Source organism: Nothobranchius furzeri, chromosome 7 (genome assembly GCF_043380555.1).
Source record: "Nothobranchius furzeri strain GRZ-AD chromosome 7, NfurGRZ-RIMD1, whole genome shotgun sequence".
NCBI lineage: Eukaryota > Metazoa > Chordata > Actinopteri > Cyprinodontiformes > Nothobranchiidae > Nothobranchius > Nothobranchius furzeri.
Window position 1 is genome coordinate 69,654,030 of NC_091747.1, and position 23,972 is coordinate 69,678,001.

Below are 23,972 nucleotides of genomic sequence, written 5' to 3' on the forward strand. Positions count from 1 at the left end.
AGCATTTGATGGGAACCCCTCACTAACCCATACTCATCAACACGCCCTCCATTATGTACTTTTTAAACTGGTGTGTGTGAAAGTCTAGTTCCCGTTTGATGTTTCACATTTAGAGTTAAAATTAAACAAGTTCAGACACATTCCTTGAATTTCCCCAAGGCTGCATAACTTCTGTGTCTGTTGACTCGTGTTTATTGAAAAGTATCTAACTGTTATGCCTCCTTGTGAATAAAATCTTTGTTTATTGTCACAAAGCTCAATGATGAGGCCTAAACACTTGTGATGTAGTTACAGACCCATCTGACACGTTTAAGGGGGTGTCGTGGTGGTTACTATCACTCCAGCAGCACGAAAACTCTTCCTACAAAGATTCACACCTCCTTTAGCCACCTCAGTTATTCCAGTCCCACACAGGCAGGGGAGTGACACATCTACAGCCACAGATACAAACAAGTTTCCCACTGGGATCACTGGGATCAACAAAAGACTGCAAAGGCACTAAAACAACCAGCTGAAAACGACTTTATGTGGCTAAACAGCCACAAAAACCTGCTTCCCAAAACGCAGAGAGTTAAAAATAAAGGTGGCAAACTTACCCACTTCCATAAACACACATGCAAACAAACGCACACACTGTCAGAATCAAACTCAGCTCACACAAGTGAGACTAAAAACAAGTCGCCAGAGAGAAGGCGCGTGCATGAATGGTGCTGTTTCTTTCCTCGTGTGTGAAAAATGTGGGTCATGTATGGAGGAGTGGCTGTGTGTGTGTGTGTGTGTGTGTGTGTGTGTGTGTGTGTGTGGTACTTGTTCTCTATCTTTAGACCTCTGACTCAGTTCAGGTTTTATAAGCTTTCTAAACTTAGAACCCCCCTTCCACGGAAGCGGGCACACACACACACACACACACACACACACACACAGTACCAAGAGCCCCTGGGTTCAGTCTGGTGATGCTCAACCACAGCTTTGCTCCGCCTCATCGCCGTCGCCTTTCTGTTTCTGTCTCAGGGTCCTTGCCTATCTCCAGCAGCCAACGGGCAATCAGGCGGGGTACACCCTGGACAGAGAGCCAGTCCAGCGCAGGCACTTAAAAATATTAGCTGCCATGTTTACCTATCAAACTGAAACTATTGATGCAACACAGAAGTTGACACATGCACGGCACTTCCTTTCTGTCAAAACGAGTGGGCAATCAACACTCCAAATTTAGCCAACTAACTAACCAGGGATGTGTATTTTTGAAATTCTGGCGATACGATACATATCACGATACAGGGGAGACGATACGATATATTGCGATACATTCAGTCAGATGTTACAAGCTATTTTTTTACTGAATTTATTGTAAGAATGTTCAATAAACAGTCCAAACTGATACGTAACATGTTTAACATGAGGTATCTGACCCATGATGGAGGGATTTACATTTCAATGGTGGAAACAAAACCCGTTGCACACTGCTGCCAACTAGCGGGTGGTGATTGAATTGCACAAAACGAAAAGAAAATACACAAAAGTTTGCATGTAAATTCTTTCAAGATTTAGATACACGGCTTTTGAATATCGATGTAATAATCGCAGGAAAAAATATCACGATATATTGCCATATCGATATTTCCGATACACTGCTTTTGGATATCGATATAATATTGCTGGAAAAATATCACGAAATATTGCCATATCAATATTTTCTTACATCCCTATAACTAACTAACCTACAGCTTAACCCTCCCACTGCCTTTATGGGTGCTCACTCCTCACCCCTGCCACGTGGACCCAAGGGATAAACCATCAACCCTGCTCAATGGTCAACTCTCTTCGCGGGGTCACCCATAAAGGCAGTGGGAGGGTTAAAAAACACATCAGAATAACAGATAAAGTTCAGCAAAAGTCAAGTTATGTTAAAAAGTTGTAATAAAACAAATTAAATTAATATGCTGTATTCCCTATTCGTCCTGGTGATGTAGAAATCAGTTCCTCAAGTAAAACACAACTCTCTGCTTTTTAATCCAATCTAGATACTGAGCTGCAGCTGCATGGAGCTACAGCTCAGTATCTAACTGAGGTAAAGCCGTTTGTGTTCGCTGCTTTTGCTGTGTGTGGTGACCTCTAGTCAAGTTAAGCCGTTGTGGATCAATGGGTCACTTTGTGACAGTTGTAATAAAATCCATCCAGAGGGTTTAAACGCCACAAATCAACTGGAACACGCCTTAGCCTCAGTGGTGAGTGGTCACAACCCCAGGAATGAGTGAACATGTGTTGTTAAACAAAGGAGTCCATAGCAAGCGCCTGTGAATAAAGCTTTTGTTCCTCACTACGCTCCTCTGTGTAATCCTAACCTAATCTTGAATAATCTCCCTGTTAGAAACACACCCGGACCTGCACAGAAAGTTCTTTTTAATGTAGCTCTATAATCACACCAGTTCCTTCATGGCTCAGCAGCAAGCAGGACTAGAGTGAACATCTGTAACAGATCTTACTAAATCTAGACAAACCGTAGCAGTAACTAAAGATTTTCCTCCGCAGGTCGCTCTAGCTACGCCCTCCGCAGCAGGTCTACCGCTGGCCCGAGCAGTTGTAGGTCTATGTTTGTAGAAAGATGTTGGGTGGGCTTGGCACCAGAGCTGTGATAGAAAAATATTACAAAGTAGGGATGTAAGAAAATATCGATATGGCAATATATCGTGATATTTTTCCCAGCAATATTATATCGATATCCAAAAGCTGTGTATCGGAAATATCGATATGGCAATATATCGTGATATTTTTCCTGCGATTATTACATCGATATTCAAAAGCCGTGTATCTAATTCCTGAAAGAATTTACATGCAAACATTTGTGTATTTTCTTTTTGTTTTGCGCAATTCAATCGCCACCCGCTAGTTGGCAGCAGTGTGCAGCGGGTTTTGTTTCCACCACTGAAATGTAAATCCCTCCATCATGGTTCAGATACCTCATGTTAAACACGTTACGTATCAGTTTGGACTGTTTATTGAACATTCTTACAATAAATTCAGTAAAAATAATTGCTTGTAACGCCTGACTGAATGTATCGCAATGTATCATGATATATCGTATCATCTCCCCTGTATCGTGATATGTATCGTATCGCCAGAATTTCAAAAATACACATCCCTATTACAGAGATGTGTCATGACCCCCGCTCCAGCCAAGCCCTGTTTCCCCAGCAACCACTACCAACTCACCACCAACCTCATCTAAACCACCTGTCTCACATTAACTCCTCATCAGCTCCACCTGCATCGCTCCCTATAAGACTCCAGAACCAACACCAAGCCAGCACCACATTATTGAACGCTCCTGCTAGTAAATCTTCCAGCCTTTTTCAGGCTGCCTGATCATCGCCTCCCGACCTCGTTTTCATGCCTGACCCTCGCCAAGAACTCTGCCTGCCTCCACGACCCTCGCCTGTCTTCGACTCTGCCGTTACCTGAGTTTTACACCGGTAACACCTCTTAGCTTCAAGCTAATAAAAGCTGTTAAATCGTCTTACTGTGTTTGGTTGTCTTCACGGGTCCTCGAGTTCTGGTGTCGGTTCCGGAGCGGCGCTCCTATGAAGAGGCTTTGGCATCAACTTTGGACATTTTAGATGTGGGCTTTTCTTTGAGACATGAGCAGACACTAATGTCCTTTTATGTCAAAAACGGTTTGTTTTTGTTTTTTTCTGTGTGTATGGCAGCATGCCCCAGACCGACTTCCACGGCGATGAATAGGTCACACGGTCCGTTGCTCTGATTGGCCGAGCAACGTTTAAATATTTGGGGGGAAAGTTTGAAAGACAATCGTAGATTCCACCCTGGACTGAGCTCTGTCTAAGGGCCGTGAACAAACAGCTCTAGCTTACACGAGAGCTTTAACTGCAAACAGCAGTGCGGGTTGGTTTCAGATGCCAGCGTAAAACACTGTTTACCAAGCAAACCAAGGGTTGGGTTGTTGTAGGTATTGTCTTCAGAGGCTCATGCATTCTTTCACCAGTGGAGCAATTTAACAACCAAATTAGCAGCAAGCTGCAGATGAAAATAAAACAGACCCAAGAGGAGCACACATGCACAAACCAGAGAAACAAACTTCCGTCATGACTGCTGACTATTTACAGTTACTGTGAATCAGTTCCTGGTGCAGCTTTCAGCCACGATAGGATCTCCTGCACACACGAGGCTGTCGCCACGCTGCAAGGCTCAAACAATGCCACGAAACAGAAAACAGGGGAAATAATTTCCGCCCAGGCCTGCTGCAGACGTCTCAGAAAACAGGAAGGCCCCGACAGCTTTCTGTGGGACCGCGTTCATAGAGCAAGCAAGAAAAGGTGAATGGGGGGGTGGCTGCTACTCTATTTATAGGCATTTGTTTGATTGGAAATCCCCAGACCAGCAGAGCAAAGGGCTGCTCAGAGGGGCCTGACCGAGTGGAACAATCAGAACACGTCTCTGAGGCTGCTTCACATTACAGGAGCCAGGTTAAACCTGACGGACGAGTGTGGAGACACAGCACGTTCATTTCTAGAGCCGCGCTCATGCTTGGGGTTTCTTCTTTAAGGAGCTGATGCTGACTGATCTGTTGATACGCTTCAAAAACCTAACAAATAACTACATGGAGAGCAGTTATAATCTTATTTACTACGTGGGTCAGCGTCAGCGTCTGTTCTGGAGACCAAAGGAACTCTTAACGGCAGAAACATGCAGACGCGATGAGATCCTTTAAACAGACCAGATCATGTCACGAGTGTGAGTTAAAAAGGATTTCAATCAGAGGCTTCCTGTATCAACATGCTGGACAATATGAGGAAGTTGTCTTAGACCAATGAAAGTCTCAGTGTGTGTGTGTGTGTGCGTGCGTGCGTGCGTGTGTGTGTGTGTGTGTGTGTGAAAAACTGCCTGCTCTGACTAAGATTCAGCTAAGAAGCTGCAAAAACATCCACCAGAATGCTTAAATCAACAAAAAAAGGTTGAAAATGATGCAAAGACAAAAATAAAAGAACTCTGAAAGAAATCGTGTCCAGTCAACAGTCTGCAGAGACGGTTTCATCAACGTTGGGAAGGGCTCGGCGATAAGGCTCAGATTTCCTTCAATCCTAATCCAATTTATGTTTTTATTACAAATTACAATTACAAGAGAAGAAATACATCTTCAAAAACTTTTTATGCTTTTATTTAATCATCCCTTAAGGGAGTTGACCGGATTTCAAAGTCCAACTAAACACAACCTAAAACCTGCATGTGACACAAGATCTTATAATTAAAGCTTACTTACACATTTTGTATTTTACCTTCTGGTGCATTTTAGAATGAAATTTGGCTGCAAAAGTTTTCCTCCAGTTGCATTTTGGGGTGTTGGCCGTGGCTGTAGCTCAGGAGGTAGAGCAGGGTGTCCAGCAAGCGGAGGGTTGTAGGATCTATCCTGGCTTCTGGCAGAGAATGCTGCCGTTGTGTCCTTGGGCAAGACACATGTTGCCTGCTGGTGGTGGTGGGAGGGGCCGGTGGCGCCTGTGTTCAGCAGCCTCACCTCAGTCAGTGTGCCCCAGGGCAGCTGTTGTTTCACTGTAGCTCATTGCCACCTGAGAGGTAACGTGTGTGCGCGCATGGGTGAATGACTGACTGTAAAGCACCTTGGGGGGTGTTCTAGGATATCAAATACAAGCCAGTTAGTAGGGCTAGGAGCACCTCTGCTGAGCAGTACCTTGTTGAGCTATTGACTCAGGATTTGCCCTTGCTCTACGAAGTTGGACAAAATAAAAAGTAGTTGGGCTTAAATGATGTCAAGCACAGGTTCCAAAAGTCGGGACAAACCACCAATCCTTTTTATCTCCTGAACCCGTTCCACCCGCTGGAGCAGCAGGGTGTAAAACAATCCAAAAGAGAGGGACGTTTCTTTCTGACCATACCACACCACACCATACCATACCATACCATACCATACCGTACCATACCACAGCGAACCATACCGTACCGCACTGTAACGTAAAGTAATGTACCGTACCGTACTGCACCGCACCATACCGTACCATGACCTAACGTATACCGTACCATACCGTACCGCACCGTAACGTAACGTGACATAACGTATACCGTACCGCACCGTAACGTACTGCATCGCACTGCACCACACTACAACGTACCGTACCATACCGTACCGTACCGCACCGTAATGTAACGTGACATAACGCATACCGTACCGCACCGTAATGTAACGTGACATAACGCATACCGTACCGCACCGTAATGTAACGTGACATAACGTATACCGTACCGCACCGTAACGTACTGCATCGCACTGCACCACACTACAGCGTACCGTACCATACCGTACCGCACCGTAATATAACGTGACATAACGCATACCGTACCGCACCGTAATGTAACGTGACATAACGTATACCGTACCGCACCGTAACGTACTGCATCGCACTGCACCACACTACAACGTACCGTACCATACCGTACCGCACCGTAATGTAACGTGACATAACGTATACCGTACCGCACCGTAATATAACGTACTGCATCGCACTGCACCACACTACAATGCACCGTACCTTTTATTTTATTTGTACAGCACATTTTTAAACACAGCATGACAGCTGAACAAAGCGCCTCACAGTCAAAAATTTCAATAAAATAAGTCAGGAACAGACAATTCAAAACAATTGAATAAATAACGTCAAATCAACAGTAAGAGCACTGACGATAAAAGCAATAGCTCAAAACAATAAAATTAAGCATAACAGGTCACTGTCCAAAAGCCAAATCATAAAACTGAGTGAGACCGTTGAAGTCTCCCGTATGGTGAGAGGAAGTGCAATCCAAAGATGAGGAGCAGCATACACAAAAGCCCGCTCTCCTCTTTCTTTGTAGTTCATTTTGGGAATATAGAGCAGCAAGCGGTCAGCTGATCTTAGGGAACCCACTGGCACATAGGGTGCAAGCAGCTCTGACAGGTAGGGGGTGCTAGGCCATTTAATGCCTTGTAGGGCAATAATAGGATCTTGAAGCACACCCTGAAAGTCACAGGCAGCCAGTGTAGACTCAACAGAACCGGGGTAATGTGACCGCGTCTGTTCGTGTTGGTTAGAAACCTAGCTGCAGCATTTTGCACTGTCTGCATCCAGGTTTAATGCTGAAACAAGAGCGCCAATGAGCAGGGAGTTCGCGTAATCCAGGCAAGAAGTAATAAAAGCGTGTATCACCGACTCCAAATGAGGACATTTCAGAACAGGTTTGAGGCGGACGAGACGGCGCAGTTGGAAGAAACCTGATTTAACAACTGCGTTTATCTGTGGTACCATTGAAAATCCTGCATCTAATTTTACGCCAAGGCTAGTGACACATAGGATAGATTATCCAGAGTTATCTCTGTAGTTATGCTGCTATAGGCTTAGACTGCTGGAGGACACACTGACCACTTTTCACACTCTACTGCTTTCTTCTACAATCTGCTCTTTAACTGTATTATTTCCTGCTATTTCAGCTGTTAACTTTATTTTTTCTCTAAGTGTTTTCTCCCCAGAAGAAGCTACAATGATGTTCTGCTGAGCTGTGGTGGCCTCATGGAGGGGGTCATCGTCTTGAACATTGTTGCTGACCATTTAATCATTCTCCCTCTCCTGATAAAAACTTTTTGCTTTCCTTGACATTGAATTGTAACCATAGAAACATTACTTGGTATATATGTTGTGTGTGCGCGCTTGCGTGCATGTGTGCATGTGTGTGTGTGTGTCTGCTCTGTCTTCTCCATCCCCAGTGAGTCATGGAGGATGGCTGCTTATACTGAGCCAGGATCCTCTGGAGGTTTCTTCCTGTTAAAAGGGAGTTTTCCTCTCCACTGTCGCTGCATGCTTGCTTAGTATGAGGATTGCTGTATAGTCACTGACACTAGTCAGTGACTTGATGCAATTTGCTGGGTTCCTTATATAGGAAACATTTTTCTGATTGGCTTAATGAACTGTCCTGAATTGGAATGTTTATTATGTGAAGTGCCTTGAGACGACTCTTGTCGTGATTTGGCGCTTTATAAATAAACTTGAACTGAATTGATGTTTTAGCATGTGCCTTGAGAGGCGCTATATAAAGATTGTTTTCTTTCTTTCTTTCATCCCAACACAAAACGTTTGAAGCTGTTTTGGCGTTAGAGAAGCTTTGCGGAAAGCATTTGTTCTGCTACTTCTGGAAACCAACTGCATTTTAAGTAAACAACAATAGACAAACTGTCAAACATGGTGGTGGTAGTGTGGTGGTCCGGGACTGCTTTGGTGCTACTGGACCTGGATGGAATCTCCGCTGGAAAATCCTGAAGGAGAATGTCTGACCTTTGACCCTAATCAGACTGTTCGCTGTTACTTTGGTTATCTTTGTCTGATATAAAAGAATGCTGTTTCACAGCACTGTAGCATACTCAGCCGTGTAGATCTGTCTAATTCAACTCATTTACTCTACAACCCCCAATCCCAGACCGGTACCAGGAAGCTCAGATCTAAAACAAGGAAGCAGGGGGATCCAGCCTCGTTCTCAAACTCCAAACAGACACAACACAGAGATCACACACTGTTATCACACCTCTATTATCTCAGCAGGGAGAAAAAGAACACACTCCCCTTGTTATGTGCCACCCTGACACAAGGAAGTGAAGGATGCCTTTAGCTGCAGGCTGAGGAATCCATGGTATTTCTGTCAAGTGTACAACATCTCCTGTCTGTAGGCTGTGCTCCAGATAGCATCTCTGAGTGTTAAACAACCCCAACTGTCATAAACACCAGGAAAAACAAACAAGTTGGGTTAAGGTAAACGTCTCAGCTGACATAAAAGAAAACCAGGACATGCTGGGTAAGTTGTCATGTTTCTGACACCAGCAGCAGGTGGCTGCAGCTTACACCGTTCACAATAAAGAGGGAATATTTGATTTAACATAAAGTAAAGAGCTTAAAGTCTCTAAAGGTGGATATATTTGTGTTTAGGAACACTTACCTCAGGTGAAGGGAATTAAAAAGCTCCATTCGCCAAGTTTAAATAACAGATGTCTGTCGGTCACACACCGCGCTTCTCATTTGCCTCTGAAACAACGCTCAGTGCAGGCCACGCCCATCTGCGGAACAGCCAATCAGATCACGGCAAATCCAGGCCTCGCCCACATCAGCACCGGTTGTCCGGGGCAGCAGCCAATCACATCACGTGTTGAAACTACATCAACTTTAGACGGATAACTATCTACGTTTGCACACACACACACACACACACACACACACACACACACACACACACACACACACACACACACACACACACACACACACACACACACACACACACACACACACACACACACACACGTCTTTTCATCGATATTTAAAATAGCAAATCTATTTGGTAAATCATTGTTTTGAGATGTAATTTTTATAACATTCCGCCTGATTCCATCGTCAGATGAAGGATTGCGTCTTTTAAATCACGCACACGCATTTTATATCCTTTTCACAACCTGAGATGACGTTTTGGTTGGGTCTGATTAAAAAAAGTTAAGAGTCCAATGCTGGGTAACCTGTCTGTCACTTCCAAATTAGGAAAGGGAACAAAAATAACTACAAAAACGGGGCAGTTTTTAGTGGGTTATTCTAAAACAGGAAATAAACCTGTAACAAAGACACATCTACTGGAAACACACACACACACACACACACACACACACACACACACACACACACACACACACACACACACACACACACACACACCAGATAAGAAAGCAGAAGCTGAAATAACCAGGATTAACATGCGCAGCACATTGGGGTGTTTGTACAAATAATGCAAGCCTTGGAAATTAGAACATCGGTGATTAGTCTTGTGAGGAGTTGGAATTTTTCATTCCAATTAACAGATCCATGGGAAAAGCCTTATGAAGGGAACCGTTCAGAGCATGAAGTCAAAGTTTGGGATACAGGCTCATTGTGTCTTGTATTGGTCGGCACTTCTGTCGGTTCATTCAAGTCAGTTAAAAGATATTTAATAGCTTAAATGCATTTATTTAATTTATAAAAGAAAGATAAATGAACCAGTGTTTCATCGTTGGCATTAATGAATGGTCTGAATGAGCGTGCTGGATTTCAAACTTTATTCTTAATCAAGTAAACAGGACATTATTCCTTTAAAACAATATTTTAAAAAAACTTTGTTTTACATTGTTGAAAGTGCGAATAATTAGTTACAAAGAACACCCAAACGCAATTTACAGCCAGTTACATCTTTTTTTAAATCTATTTTTAACACATTTTACAGGAATTACAACAGGTGAAGACAGATTTAGATTCTGAAAAATCAACAGTGCCCCCTGCTAGTCATATATATATAATTGCAGACAAAAATTGTGGTGAGAAAACGTTTCAAAGAAAATAATAGATATAAAACACAAAATTGCACTATAAAATAAAATATCTAAAAACAATTGCATTTACATATGATACATCTATAGTGTGCATTCTCAGATATCGTCAAATAATCAGTTTCTCAATCCAGTCTTTGGATAAACCCTTAATGGTTTATACAAGTTAGTTTCCATAAAAAAACATGAAGAGATATTTTACATAGGAAGACCCTGACACCCACATTAAAACTGTGTCTCTAGTCTGTGTGGTGCCATGTCTGCATTCTTGCCCCCGATCCACCCCCATACATTCTAACGGGGCTGCGGTTACAGTCAGTTTGGTCTGCAAACACAAAAAGAGGAGCTGAAACCTAGAGAATGAAGCCTGAAAGGTTCTTTTCATAAATAAAATGAAAATACAAGCAAGAGTGTTTTAGTCCGTCTTGGTTTTGTGCAGCTTCTTTGTATGTGTCAATGGCGCTGCATGGTCAGAAGGCAAATGTCTGGAGTTTCTGTGTGCAAGTCCTCAGGTTTCCACCACCATGTGAATTTGAGACCATCAAGACAACAAGAAGATAGTCTCACACGTCTTTTTCTTCTGCAGTTCGACCAATATTCCAATGTGAACTAACGGTGCTGAAAAGTGTCTTTGAGCCGACTCCACCCAGGGGTGAAAGGTCTCAGGGAAGAGCTCCACTGAAGGTGACGATGGGCAGGCACAAAAGGGAGCAGAAGGTGGGGTTGAGAGGCTGGATTTGAGCGGAGGTCGGTAATTTTCTCAGGTGCCAGTCAGCTGAGCTGTCAGGCTTGTAGCAGACTTTTATTTCACACCTTGATGAGACAAAGGGGCACAAAAGGGATTTAAAAAATCGCATGTATGAGTATTCTCTGATAAGAGAGGATGACCTCTGTAAATAAAATGCAACAAATTCAGACAAGAAACCATAACATTTACACAACATTGCACATATGTGCAATACTTGTTTTTATTACGTGATGTGCAATATGTATCCCATCATATGTTCGTATCATATGTATCCCATTATGTGTATTGTATCTAAGGTATGTTGTCTCATCATATGTATTGTATTGTATTGTGTGTATTGTATGCTTTCTGGTCAAAATAAGCCAACACACTAATATTTTGTTGAAACCAGTTTTAGCTGAGATTATGGCAAAAACTCAATCTCACAAGATTTGTTTTCATCCAGTGCTGCATTCGTTTTCACTAAGATCTTGGTAAACTTCCCAAATATTCTCAATGAGGGTTAAGGTCCAGACTCTGTGATGACCGATCCATGTGTCAAAATGATGTGTCATGCTCCCTCTACCACTCTTTCACTATTTGAGCTTGATGAATTCTGGCATTGTCTTCTTGGCAGGGCCAGATTATAAACGTGGTACGCTCCTGGGCACAAAGTGTTTGAACAGCGTTTGAGCTGCTGTGGTGGTAGTCCCCCGGTGGTACATCAGCACAAACGAAAGCTAGAAACTACCAGAGAACACGAGCAGACTTGAAACATGTTTATTTTTTTTCCTTTTGGTGGCATGACTTAAACCTAAGAATATCATATCTCATGATCTACCAGCACTATAATCATGATTAATGCATTGAGCTGCCCTGTTATTGGTTATCTCTCATAACTGAATTTGAGGACATTTTTTCTTCTTTAAACTGCAGCTGACCGCATGGTGTTGCTGAGCCTAGACCTGACCAACGGCAGCAACCCCAGATCATCGACTCCTGGGGGAGGGACTTTTTGGGCCAGGAAGCGCATGTATCATGTGGAATATATCACTGTTTCATAGGGATGGGTACCGAATTCGGTACTTTATAAGGTACCGACCGAATTCCATAGTACCGACCGAGCACCGATTCACGTCATTTCAAACGGTGCCTCGTTTCGGTACCCGTCCTTCACAACGAGAACTTGCCAAGACAGCTGCGCATGCGCAAGAGCGTTATGTCGTCGCTCGCTGTGAGCCAGTTGTAAACAGAGCAGCATGGTAGAAAGAACGCACGCTAAAGCTTGGATCCACTTAACTAAATGTGATGGGTAACTGGGTGATGATGAAACCAGCGACAACGATCTAATTGAGACATCCTCATCTTAATCTGCTCCGGTAGGTAAATAAAATGTTTAAGATAACGTTAGCTTGATATGTTAGCTTCCGTTTCGCAAATGGTGCGTTCGCTTTCTCCTCGGAACTCCGAATTTCCGACTAGAAGAACATGAACGTGCTCTAAAGTTTGGCTTCACTTTACTAAATGCGACGGGTGATTGGGTGAAGATGAAACCAGTGACAACGACCTAAGTGTGAGGCATCATCGTTTAAATCTGCTCCAGCAGCTAAATAAACTGTTTAAGATAACGTTAGCTTGGTATGTTAGCTTCCATTGCTACCATTGTTACCAGCTAATGGTGCGTTCGCTTTCTCCTCGGAAATTCTAACTTCCCAGTAGGAAAAATCAAATGAAAAAGGACGGCAAAAGGAATGAAGATACACAGTAAATTTAGTTCAGAGTAAAGATGTTTGCTTCAGTTTAATTATCAGCTTATAAAACTACAAGGACGATGTTAAAATACAAACAGTTGTATGTTATTTATCGTGATATTTATCAAATATGGTTATATATTTGAGAAAAATATATATTTAATTATAAAAGAGAATTAAAATAATAAACACTCAAAGTATCAAACATTGGTACCGTTAAGTACCGGTATCGATTCCTAGGTACCGGGAATTAGTACCCCATCGATTCAAATGTCAAAGGTACCCATCCCTACCTATTATACTGCAATAAGCATGAAAATCAGGGGGCATCATGCATTCTTTCAAGGAATGATAGGCTTTTAATGTTCTATTAGCATCTTGACTCCATACCTTGTGACACTTTGGAGGATCTTCTTCTCATCCTGGTCCAGACACACGGCAAAAGTTGTGTTTCCTGTTCCACTGACGTGCACCTTGTCCACTTTCACCTCAGTCATGGTCAGCTGCTACAAAGATGAGCAAAAGAGAAAAAAAACACACTGGCTATTTCAAACAGACAAAGGCAGAAAAAAGGCTGACATGAATGTTGCAACACTCGTCTCGTGCTCAGCGGTGAAACGGGTCGATGTTCTGTTGAGATAGTGGATAACTAATTAGAATCAGATCTCCTAATCTAAACGTTGACACACTGGGCTATTATCGTGAGCAAACAAGCAAAAGAGATGCAAAGTGTTATTGCGCGATGCAGCCTTCATCTTCCGCCCCCATCGAGCGGTTGGTGTGAAAATCACTTCTCATGCATGTTTTCATTTGTGAGATGAGAAATGAGGTTTAGCGCTTTAGATGCTATCAAAGACTAGTTAGGTCTACGGCTTTGAAGGCGACACGCTGCAGTGTTGTTTGTGTCACACTCTGCCGCGGCGCCGCTTCAACCACAAACCACCGAGGCAGGATGGTGTCACGTCGAGCTCACCTGGTTGTAGCTTTTCTTGCTTTTCCCGTTTTGTCTCTTCAGGACCTCGGTCATGGTAAGCTGCAGGCACTCCATCTTGGAGTCTGACAGGAAGGTAGACAAAGATGTAATCCTACTCTGATAATTAGCGTTAAAGATTCAGAGACCATTCAGCCATTTAAAACCATGTTTTTTCACATAGTAGCATATCTGAGATACTTGAACGATTTCAGTTTGACGCGATCAAATCTGAGAGCTTCTAATTATTAGTTACTGATAAGAATCACCGATCTGGGTCATTCATTGTAAAATTGGTTTAATCTTCATAATGAGCAACGTGACAGCTTACCTAGCTCCTCTGGGTTCTTGCAGGCTTTGATTAAGTTCACCGAAGTACAGACTTTGTTTTCTTTTATCCACTGGCTTCTTCCACTGATGACTACCTGCAGCAGAAGAAATCAATGAAGAAAAGGGTGGTTAACTATAAAGCGTAGGCCTTGCATTTCAGGGTGTGTGTGTGTGTGTGTGCGCGCGTGTGTGTGTGTGTGTGGTTACAGTGATCCCTCGCTACTTCGCGGTTCGTTTATCGCGGATTCACGACTTCGCAGATTTTTTCTTTGGAGCCTTATTCAAGGGAAATTCGCCGATTTGCGGCATTTTCTATGCGAAATATAAAAAAATTCCTGTTTTTTTCCATCAATTTCATCATAAAATGCACTTTTTGTAATAAAACAATAAAAAAAACAAGTAAAAAATTTTTTCTTGAGTTTTACCCACAAAAGGAGAATGTGATCATACGATAATTCAATATAGTACTGTACTGTAAATATGGTGTCCCTACTTTGCAGATTTTCACCTATCGCGGCCAGCTCTGGAACGCATCTACCGCGATAAACGAGGGATCACTGTATCTTGTACTAGGCTCCTGAGAGTGCTGTTGGTTATTTGAGGGCACCTACACGGAGAACTTCTGTCTCAGTTGTGCAGCACAACATGCACATTTTATTTAAACTGAATAATGTACAAGAAATGGCGATCACCATCAAAAACACTATTTCACTAGCGTACAAATCCAGACAAACTGTAGCCGTAGCTAAAGGTTTAAGCTCTGCAGGTCGGTCTAGCCACGCTCCATTCCACTCTTCGTTTGTAGAGAGATGCAGGGTGGGCTTAGCACCAGAGCCGTGACGGACGTGAGTAGATAAAGGTACTTAAGTCACTCATTTAAAAAAAAAGATGTATTTGCTTCTTCTTTGGCCGTGCATGGTGGACTGTCCCACTGACTCATTTCTGTAGCGAGGAATACGAAGCTTTCTTCGTTGTTATGAATGGTCCAATGTGAGTGCGTGAGTAATGGAAAGCACTTTGGATGCCCTGAGAGGTGCTATATGAATCCAATCGATTATTATTATGTTTATGTTTATTTATTTGGCAGACGCTTTTATCCAAAGCCACTTACAATTTATAACCTATAGGGCATGTTGTGATCTGTGGGGGAAACCGGAGTACCCGGAGGAAACCCACGCATGCATGGGGAGAACACGCAACTCCACGCAGAAAGGCCGCAGCCGAGCCGACTTTTGAACCTGCAACCTTCGTGCTGCGAGGCACCAGTGCTAACCACTGCGCCACCATGCAGCCCGTTGTCATTATTATTAGTCCAATAGCATGCAAAGACAGTTTGGACAGCCAGGAAAATCCCCTTAATATCATCCCTACACATCCTTATTAGTCATCTTTCCCACTTCAGAATCAGAATCAGAATAAGCTTTATTGCCAGCGCTCCAGCGACCCAGAGCATAGGAATTTGACTCCGCAAACACAACCCGACCAAGGTTAAACACACACACACACGTAGACAAAAACAGGTACAGGCAGTCCACGAGAGCAGCCAGAACGGCACTCATTTCATTAGATGAAAAGGGTGTTACATGAGGATAATTGGAGTAAGGTAAAAAAGGCATATCAGAGTTTTATACAAAAAACTCCTCAACATAGAAGCACGAACATCACAGTTACAAAACATCAGACTCCGATAGGGAGGCGGGGGGGTCCTGAATCCTCCAACGGGAGCTGCCAGTACCGCGCTCAGCCAGCTGCAGTCAACAGGTGGGAGGGAGAGATGAGGGCCAGAGAGCACATTGAGTTTCCTGCAGGTTGATGACCTCGAAACAGAAGTCACAATCTGAAGGCAGGGGGGGAAGGTCGGGTCACAGCATCTGTCAGCATTCCTCCTTTCGTGGGGGTGTGTTGAAGGCAGCCTTGGAGGCTGCCTTGGCGTCAGATTAGGATAAACAAGACTTTGTTTAGGGCAGACAGAGATAATTTTCCTCTCTGCCTTGGAGTCTATAAGTGGTCATTCATGTCCACCATTGAAGCCAATTATACGTTCTAAACATCCCCACACCGTCCGGCGACCCTCTCCGAGATGAGTACTCAAACAAAAGTCTGTCTTGGTTTTGTGCATCTTCTTTGTATGTGTCGATGGCGCATAAACATCAACCTCCACACACACACACACACACACACACACACACACACACACACACACACACACACACACACACACACACACACACACACACACACACACACACACACACACACACACACACACACACACACACACACACACACACACACATTGTTCAAAAATACCAAATGATTACGATCCTCATTACAAGATGTAGTTTCACCACTAGATGGCACCAAGAGAATGTTGGATGACATCATGAACGTGGCCAAATCATCATGGGATGTTCAATCGTTCTGCTTTCAGAAGCTTCCATTTTCCGATGTGGCTTAAACTGTTCTACATTTACCCAAAGCATAGTACACACAATGTTTTCTGTGCTTATTGAGTTTTACTGATGAAAGGTTTTATAATAGCCTGTGTTTAATATAGCGCCTTCTATAGTTCTGGAACCCCCAAGGCTCTTAAGTCATTCACCCACTCACACCCTGATGGTGATGAGCTACGATCGTAGCCACAGCTTCACTGAGTTACACTGACAGAGGTTGTGTCGGCAGAATCGGGTATTAATTTTTAGCTATAAGCTAGGCGTTCTGACAGAACACCAGGAAAAACGGGTCCCAGCGTGGTTTGTGTGGCGTTGCCATATATATATATATATATATACATATATATATATATATATATATATATATATATATATATATATATATGTAACAGTGATATTGAAAGGCAGGATAAAAATGTTCACCTTTTTATGTACTTCATTTTGTTGCACTGGAATTTCATGTTGTGCCATATTTAGGAAGTTTGGAATTTTGCTTCACAAGAGCATTAAAAATAAACAAGATAACAATGGGAGAAAAATAATAGTGTTTAATGTTTCTGTGGTGTGATTTATGACCATTTCTCCTAGAAAAATCACAATTCAATCAGCTCTTTGTTGTAGAAAACTCTTTGAATGACCTTAGTGTGTCACTGCCATTAAATATATTTTAGAAACTGCTTGGAGAGCTTTGAAATATCGATTTCACAGTCATTTACATCCCATCATGGTTTGCTGGATACATTCGTAGCAGCGCTAGCTAGCCCTCCCATTATCACCCTTCCAGTGGAAATAGCAGTCTTTCTGTTCAGGGGTGCTAGTAAGTGAGCTTCTCTGCATACCGGTGTAATGTCTGGGGGGTGGGGGGGTGTTATGTAATGCACAACAAGCATCGACCCCTGGTACTCACCTGAGAACCTCACTGAAGAAAAAGGATGCACCTCTGACTTATCTATCAGATGCTTTTTTTTCTGGGGAAACTTACAAAACACCTAATATTCATGTTTTTGGTCTGTGAGAGAAAACTGGAGCACCACGTGAAAACCCACACATGGTGGGGAGAACATGCAAACTCCATGCACAAATGCTGCAGCTGGGATTTAAACCTGCAACTTTTAGGCCACAAGGCAGCAGTGCTACCAACCGAACCGCCACGCAGTCGCTTGTGCAACAGGAAATCAGCAGAGATGTAAAACATTCCAAAGATGGTGTTTGCATGAACTGCTGTGACATTCAAGCCACTGCTTGTAATCCACTTTGGTCCTGGCTTTGCTGTGACTAGCAGTTAGCTTGTCAATCTGGTCAAAACTAATCTCCATTTCACCAGTCTGGAGTTGTTCAAAGAGCTACCTCCAGCAGGTTAAATAACAATGATTCATGACCTTTCCACATAAAATCATCGAAAGATGAGTTTTTCCTTGAAGCTGTGACTTTAGAAAGAACAGCCTTACTCTGTTGTAAACCATCTCCAGGTTCAGAGGCACCGCCTCTCTGTCTCCATCAATCCCAAAGCGTTTGCTGGCAGCGCCTAAACAAGAAAACAGAAGGACAAACACGCATTCACACCGCAGTAAAGACATCAGGGTTTTGCATCAGAGAGTCCTCTTTACAGAACAGCTGCTTGCTTCTGCTTAGAAATTAAATATCGGAAGTACAAGCAGTGGTGACAAGTGAAACCAGTAAAGTAGAAGTGATGTTACAGAAACAACCGGTGTTCCTCTTTCATAATTAGAGCCCAGTCTTAACCTCACGATACCAGATGATGCACGGAAACATGGACGTGTTGCTAGGGCTGCGTCTGCCTGCTCACCCATGGCCTTGATGGCTCGCGTTCCTGCAGTGTGACCCAGCTCCAGGGAGTGGATGAACACCTCGGTTCTCTTCTCACCACTAGCCAACGTCAGCTGCAAAAAAACCACACAGCAGGAGTGACGAAATCTTCATTCTTGGTGTTTTATTCATTCAAGCTGTTATAAAGGGAAACTTGTCATAGGAAACGCCTTTTTACCTCAGCATGATAGAGCTGGATTAGTGACTGCCGAGTGGCGTAGCGGCAGTAGTACAGCACCAAGTCTGCTAGGATGGGTAGGCGCTGCTCGTATGAACTATCGTAAGACTCCGACTCTGTTTTCGAGGTTTGCTGCAAAAACACAAAGCAGTCACACACAAAAGGCCTCCTCCTTCATCCGTCTAGATAACAGATCAGCTTCACAAAACTACAGAAGTGCTCTGAACCTGATCAACAGAAAAGACGGTACCTGGCAGACGACGTTGGTAGGCAACTTGAGCAGGCTGAGGGTGTTTCTTTCATACCACGGATCCAACATGCCCAACAGATGTGCAATGTCATTAGTGCTGTTACCTGACACCGCGTGGTTGTTGTCCTGCACGACAAAAATACAATCCTTAACCCTCCAGCTGTCTTTGTGGGTGACCCCGCGAGGAAAGTTGACCATTGAGCAGGATTGATGGTTTATCCCTTGAGGTCCACGTGGCAGGGGTGAGGTGGTGCTCACTCCTCACCCCTGCCACGTGGACCTCAAGGGATAAACCATCAATCCTGCTCAATGGTCAACTTTCTTCACGGGGTCACACCCATTAGGACAGTGGGAGGGTTATAGTTAAACACTTAATCAGACATGCGTGATTTTGGTCAGTGGGAGGGAACCGGGGAACCCAGAGAAACCCACACACGCATGAGGCGAACATGCCAGAAAGGTTGCAGCTGGGATTTGAACCTGCAACCTGCAAACCCCCTGCTGAAATAACCAATGTTTCAACTAGCGGTGGGACTTTAACGAGTTAATTTTGGATAATTAAATAGAAGAACGCGACGCGTAAAAAATGCATGCATTTAATCAGAGGTTGCATTTCCAGTAAGGCGGAACCTTTGTCACTGATTTCCTGGTGGACCGAATATCACTGACGCACACGACAATGCACAGGGCTCTGCAAACCGCTACTAAAATGGAATCAATTTGCTTGGACTGCTGCAGTGTTTGGGAAACACGTCACCCTCTTCTCTTAACTTGTAAAAATAAACTTCCTGAAAACTACGGAGTCCGTGACGCGGACATTCGGGAAACAAATGAAACGTGCTGCCGGGTGGCACCGGAAACTTCACAGTCAAAGCAGGCAAAATTCTTAACATTTGTGCATCGCTGAAAGCGCTTTGCTCTTGGCAGTAGTTTATGAAAGTAAGTAAGTAATTTCATGCTGGATGCTGTTGAGTAAACACGTCTGTAGCACAGAGCTGCTGTTCCGGAGCTGCTGATCAGTGTGAACGGGAGAAGTGAGTGGGCTCTCCAACAGCAACAAATCTCATGCCCGCCTTGGTTTACCTTATAATGGAGGACACTGCGGACTTTCCAGCGCGTAGTAAACGCCGCCCACAGGCTCAGGGATTTCCGCATTCCCGAGAAGTCCCTTGGATTTATAAGTGAACACTACAATGCCCATCCGAGACCGAACTCACGCCATCCAGCCCCACCAAACCCCGACCGTGCCGACACTAATGTGTAAGCGCCAAAAGTGACATTTGAATAATTAAAAAGCATTTTTTTTAGAAATGAAGAGCTTGAGTTTACAGTAATAATATCCATGTCTAATGTTTGATTTTCTGCCTATTATTTTTCATTTAAAACATTGCTTTGAGGGCACATTTTCCTGAACGATTAAATTGTGATTAAGATTAATTGATTACAAAGCCTCTAATTAATTAGACTTATTTCTTAATCAAGTCCCACCCCTAGTTTCAACACTTCTGGTGAAGACACCACCGAAGTCACAGAAACGTTAGTTACTTCTGCATCATCTTTGTCCCCACCGATATTTACAGATCCATCGTATTAATGTCATAAACGTCCCAGCCAGGCACTTTGCACGCACTAACCTCCTCCCTGCTTTTTAGCGATCGGACAGATGAGTGTGTGCGGCGCTGCTCACACACTCATCTCTCCCTCTCTTGCTCTGTGTTTATTTTTGTTGCTTGTAAACCTGCTCGGGGTGGGATGGCGAGTGCCTGTAAAGTAAGCGCCTCGTGATTTCATCTTCTTTTTGAAGCGGCTGTCAGTCGCTCCTGCTCCGGAGGGCTCACGGGCCGTTTCATGCGCGCATCACTGGTGTGGCTGTCGGAAAGCCTGACATCCGCTGAGCTTCTTTCAACCACATTAAAGTAACAGAGTCACGCACCACTTTGCATGCCCAGTGACGGTAACGGCGTTGCAACGATGAGGAAGGTAATCCATTAGAATACTCTGTTACCTAGATGACAGCATTAGTAAAACTGTTATACATGAACGCCGCTACTCCCAACACTGGTCCTCTAGCTGTTGAGCGCCTGCATCTGGCTCTGTGATGCTCAGTCAGGCCTTGATCATCTTAAATCAAAGTGCTTCGACAATCTAAAGTTTATTTCATGGAAAAGGTTTAGAGTAATTTAGCAAAGAATGAAAGACGGTTTGGATGTACTTCAGCAGAGATGCTGGTGGGGGGCTTTGGACAGATGGGTGAGTATTACCATTTGTTTGTATGTTGCAGGAATTGTGTAACTACCACCGTTTCATGGAAGCTCTTGACCTTGGTTTCATTAATCTTCTACTTACACAAGGCGCAGCCGCTGCTTTTGGAGACCCAACTTGTACCAAAGGACTAGAAGCTCTTCGAGTTCCCGGTCCGCCTGATGGGTCTCTCTTGACAGGCACGAAGTAGAACTGGAGTTTAAAGGCTCTGGTGAGACGTGGACACACACTCTCCTTCAACCTCAGGCTGCTGTAGGCTCGAGCCACCTTCCCCGCCATGTGATCGGCACCAAACACCACCACCCTGAGCGTAATGTTCTTATTGTCCTCATCGCTGCTCAGAATGGGCCTCCGTCGAAAGCACACGTGTCGGAGAGTTTGGTTTTGCGGTCCAGAAAGGGGTTCAGAACTGAATAACTTGACTTGCTGGGGGAGAGAGTTGGAACGCGTTTCTCGAACCATTACGGGGTCTTTCGTTTCAGCGTTACACAAACTCTTGGCTCGGGAAAGCATCCGAGGGCTCTTGGGTTTGGGAAAGAGCCGCTGAAAGTGCTGACTGAGACGAGCTGAGACTTTGGTCGACTTCGGGGAACATTTGTCCATCACAGGGGAAGAGTTGTAGTCGTCGGAATCATCAAAGTAGTCGCTGTCGACTCCAGACGTTATAGAGATGAGGGACGGGGAGTAGGACTCAGAGGTCATGGACAAGGTAGAGAACATAGAGTCTTTTGAGGTGGTGGAAAGGGAGGAGATGGTGGAGGCGCGATGATTGCCACTGAAGTCATCAGTGATGTTTAAAGAGGAGACGACGCCATGGCCGCCATGTCCCTCTTTTTCTTCCTCTTCGTCCACATCATTCTTTGTCACATCATCATCATCAAACTCGTTTGTGAAGAAATCATTAGGTTCATGCTCCAAAAGGGTGTTGAGAACATCTGATTGTGTCCAAATATTAATAGGAAAATAGAAATTAGCCCCCTGAGTTAACTCAAAATGCAATCTGGTCTGACTAAATATGGGATTAAGCTGCATCTCTCACCAAAGTTATCCTTCTCCCAGTGAAACATGTAGCTTTTGGCGGTAGGTAAAGGCAACGTCTGAAGCATTCCTGAGAAACAACAGAACAAACCTCCATCATGCACAGTTCCAAAAAAAAAAATCTTCATTTAATCAAAGAGACTTCTCACCATCAGACTTCCTCCCGTTGGATGAAGGGATTTTCAGCCCGTCCCTCAAGCCCTCCAGATTCTGGACGACATGACTGCGAGCGTTTATCGGGTCACTCATCGCGGCAGCGGCCTCTAAGATCTCGCTCACAGAAGAAAAGATCTTCTCCACTTCGTTTTCGTTTTTTAGCTGTGAAAGGAACGAAGCGACGAACATCAAAAACTGGTTCGCTTCCCGGCCGCCGACGGGAGCCATGATGTTGAGTGGCTAATGCTAACAGTTAGCTTCTACTAGTCGAGACATGTTCTGCTCTGTCTTGAACACGTGATTTGGAATTGTAGAATGTCCAAGGAAGGTCCCACCTTTCTCACCTCTGGTTGGCTAGAAGAGCTCTCCAATGATTGGCTATTTCATTGTTAAGCTAACCGTCTTCCCTCGCTAAGTGCAGCCTGTCGTCCTGCCACCAACAGAAAGCTGTTTTGGGAGTTTTGTGAAGAAAATGTGAACCTAGCGCTACAACAACCATTCTTTTCTGTTTTGAAAGATATATTTTTATATTTGTTTCTTTATGTTATTAAAGTAGAACACAATGGATAAACCTGTGTGTGCCTTACCTGGGTGTGAAACACAATAAAACTGCCCTATTTTTGCCCAGCTGTGTGCAGCCGGTCTGTTTTTCTTTTAGAAAAATGAAAACAGGTGAAAAATAAGTCTAAATCATGAGCTTTGAATAAAATGTTATTAAATGTTACACATTTAAACAGATGATGGGAGATGTGGTCTAACTTGCAAACAGCCTTAACCTATGAAAGTGAAGACAAGTGTGATAAATGTAACAAGATTTATTACAAGTTCATATTTGATCTTTTTCAGATTCTTATGTAAAACAAACTGAAACTGATTTGTTGCAAAACAGGACAGGATGATTATTTTAGCGATGAGTTCACATTTTCTCCACTAAACTCCTCAAGATCTGGCTGTAACATGAAATTCCTGCAGCAAGGGAAGATGGTTTCCTCTTACATGAAATAGCCAATTGTATGAGAGTGCTTCCAGCCAATCAGAGGCGGGAAAGGCGAGACCTTCCTTGGACATCCTATGATTACATATTACACACCCTGGATGGTACATCATCAGCATCCTTCCCCGTTGAGAGCCAAGAAGGGTGAGTCCGTGAACGTTAATTTACATTATGATGCAGATCTGACTGACTTTTCGAATCTGAGCATTTCCCTGTCTATTTGCCATGGGTGGCTAATGCAGGAAACAGGGGCGGGGTTAGGCCCGGCTACTTGGGCTCAAGCCCCGGATGTTTAATGGAAAGCCCCAGATCTAAATCGTGGAAGTAACATGCAGTACCAAAGTCCAACAGAGAGGGAGCAGCTGGCAGTAGTTTGTATACAGCCTGCCTGAGCCTCCACCACTGAAGAAGAAGCCCTTCAGCAGCCGGCTTCTTCTACACTCTCTGCCTGAAACGCATGAGTGAAGATGGACATAAGGACGTTTTTTAGACCAAAAGTACTACGACAGAACCCCAGCTTTGATGAGACTGGTGTTGACTCAGGTTTGTGAGTCTTATTTGAAAATATTTGTTGTGCTGCTGGTTTGCTTAAAGTTAGCTTATCAGGTAAAGTTGATGGAGAAAGAAAGGGAATATTTACTATCAT

The 23,972-nt window shown here is 43.7% G+C and overlaps 2 protein-coding genes across 10 annotated transcripts in view; both read right to left on the minus strand.

Moving 5' to 3' along the window:
• LOC107382343 (phosphoinositide 3-kinase regulatory subunit 6) overlaps positions 1-9,132 on the minus strand; it is a 45,542-nt gene extending 36,410 nt beyond the window's left edge. Inside the window, exons 1-2 of one of the 5 annotated variants that reach the window (XM_070553649.1) lie at positions 8,983-9,104; positions 5,276-8,758 (exon numbers count right to left, since the gene is read on the minus strand). The gene's annotated coding sequence lies outside the window, so the exon portion shown is untranslated. The other 4 variants (XM_054751791.2, XM_070553648.1, XM_054751793.2 and 1 more) reach the window with 4 other exon arrangements.
• A 968-nt stretch (positions 9,133-10,100) lies between these two features.
• Positions 10,101-23,972, minus strand: part of pik3r5 (phosphoinositide-3-kinase, regulatory subunit 5) — a 38,220-nt gene continuing 24,348 nt past the window's right edge. For 3 of the 5 annotated variants that reach the window (XM_015954453.3, XM_015954450.3, XM_015954451.3), the window contains exons 8-18: positions 22,326-22,494; positions 22,178-22,246; positions 21,223-22,073; positions 18,877-19,002; positions 18,627-18,758; positions 18,429-18,522; positions 18,070-18,146; positions 14,170-14,263; positions 13,842-13,924; positions 13,259-13,374; positions 10,101-11,203 (exon numbers count right to left, since the gene is read on the minus strand). In XM_015954453.3, the coding sequence (XP_015809939.3) occupies positions 11,053-11,203; positions 13,259-13,374; positions 13,842-13,924; positions 14,170-14,263; positions 18,070-18,146; positions 18,429-18,522; positions 18,627-18,758; positions 18,877-19,002; positions 21,223-22,073; positions 22,178-22,246; positions 22,326-22,494 (1,962 nt within the window). In that variant the 3' untranslated portion in view covers positions 10,101-11,052. The remainder of the gene's footprint in view (positions 11,204-13,258; positions 13,375-13,841; positions 13,925-14,169; positions 14,264-18,069; positions 18,147-18,428; positions 18,523-18,626; positions 18,759-18,876; positions 19,003-21,222; positions 22,074-22,177; positions 22,247-22,325; positions 22,495-23,972) is intronic. The other 2 variants (XM_015954452.3, XM_070553646.1) reach the window with 1 other exon arrangement.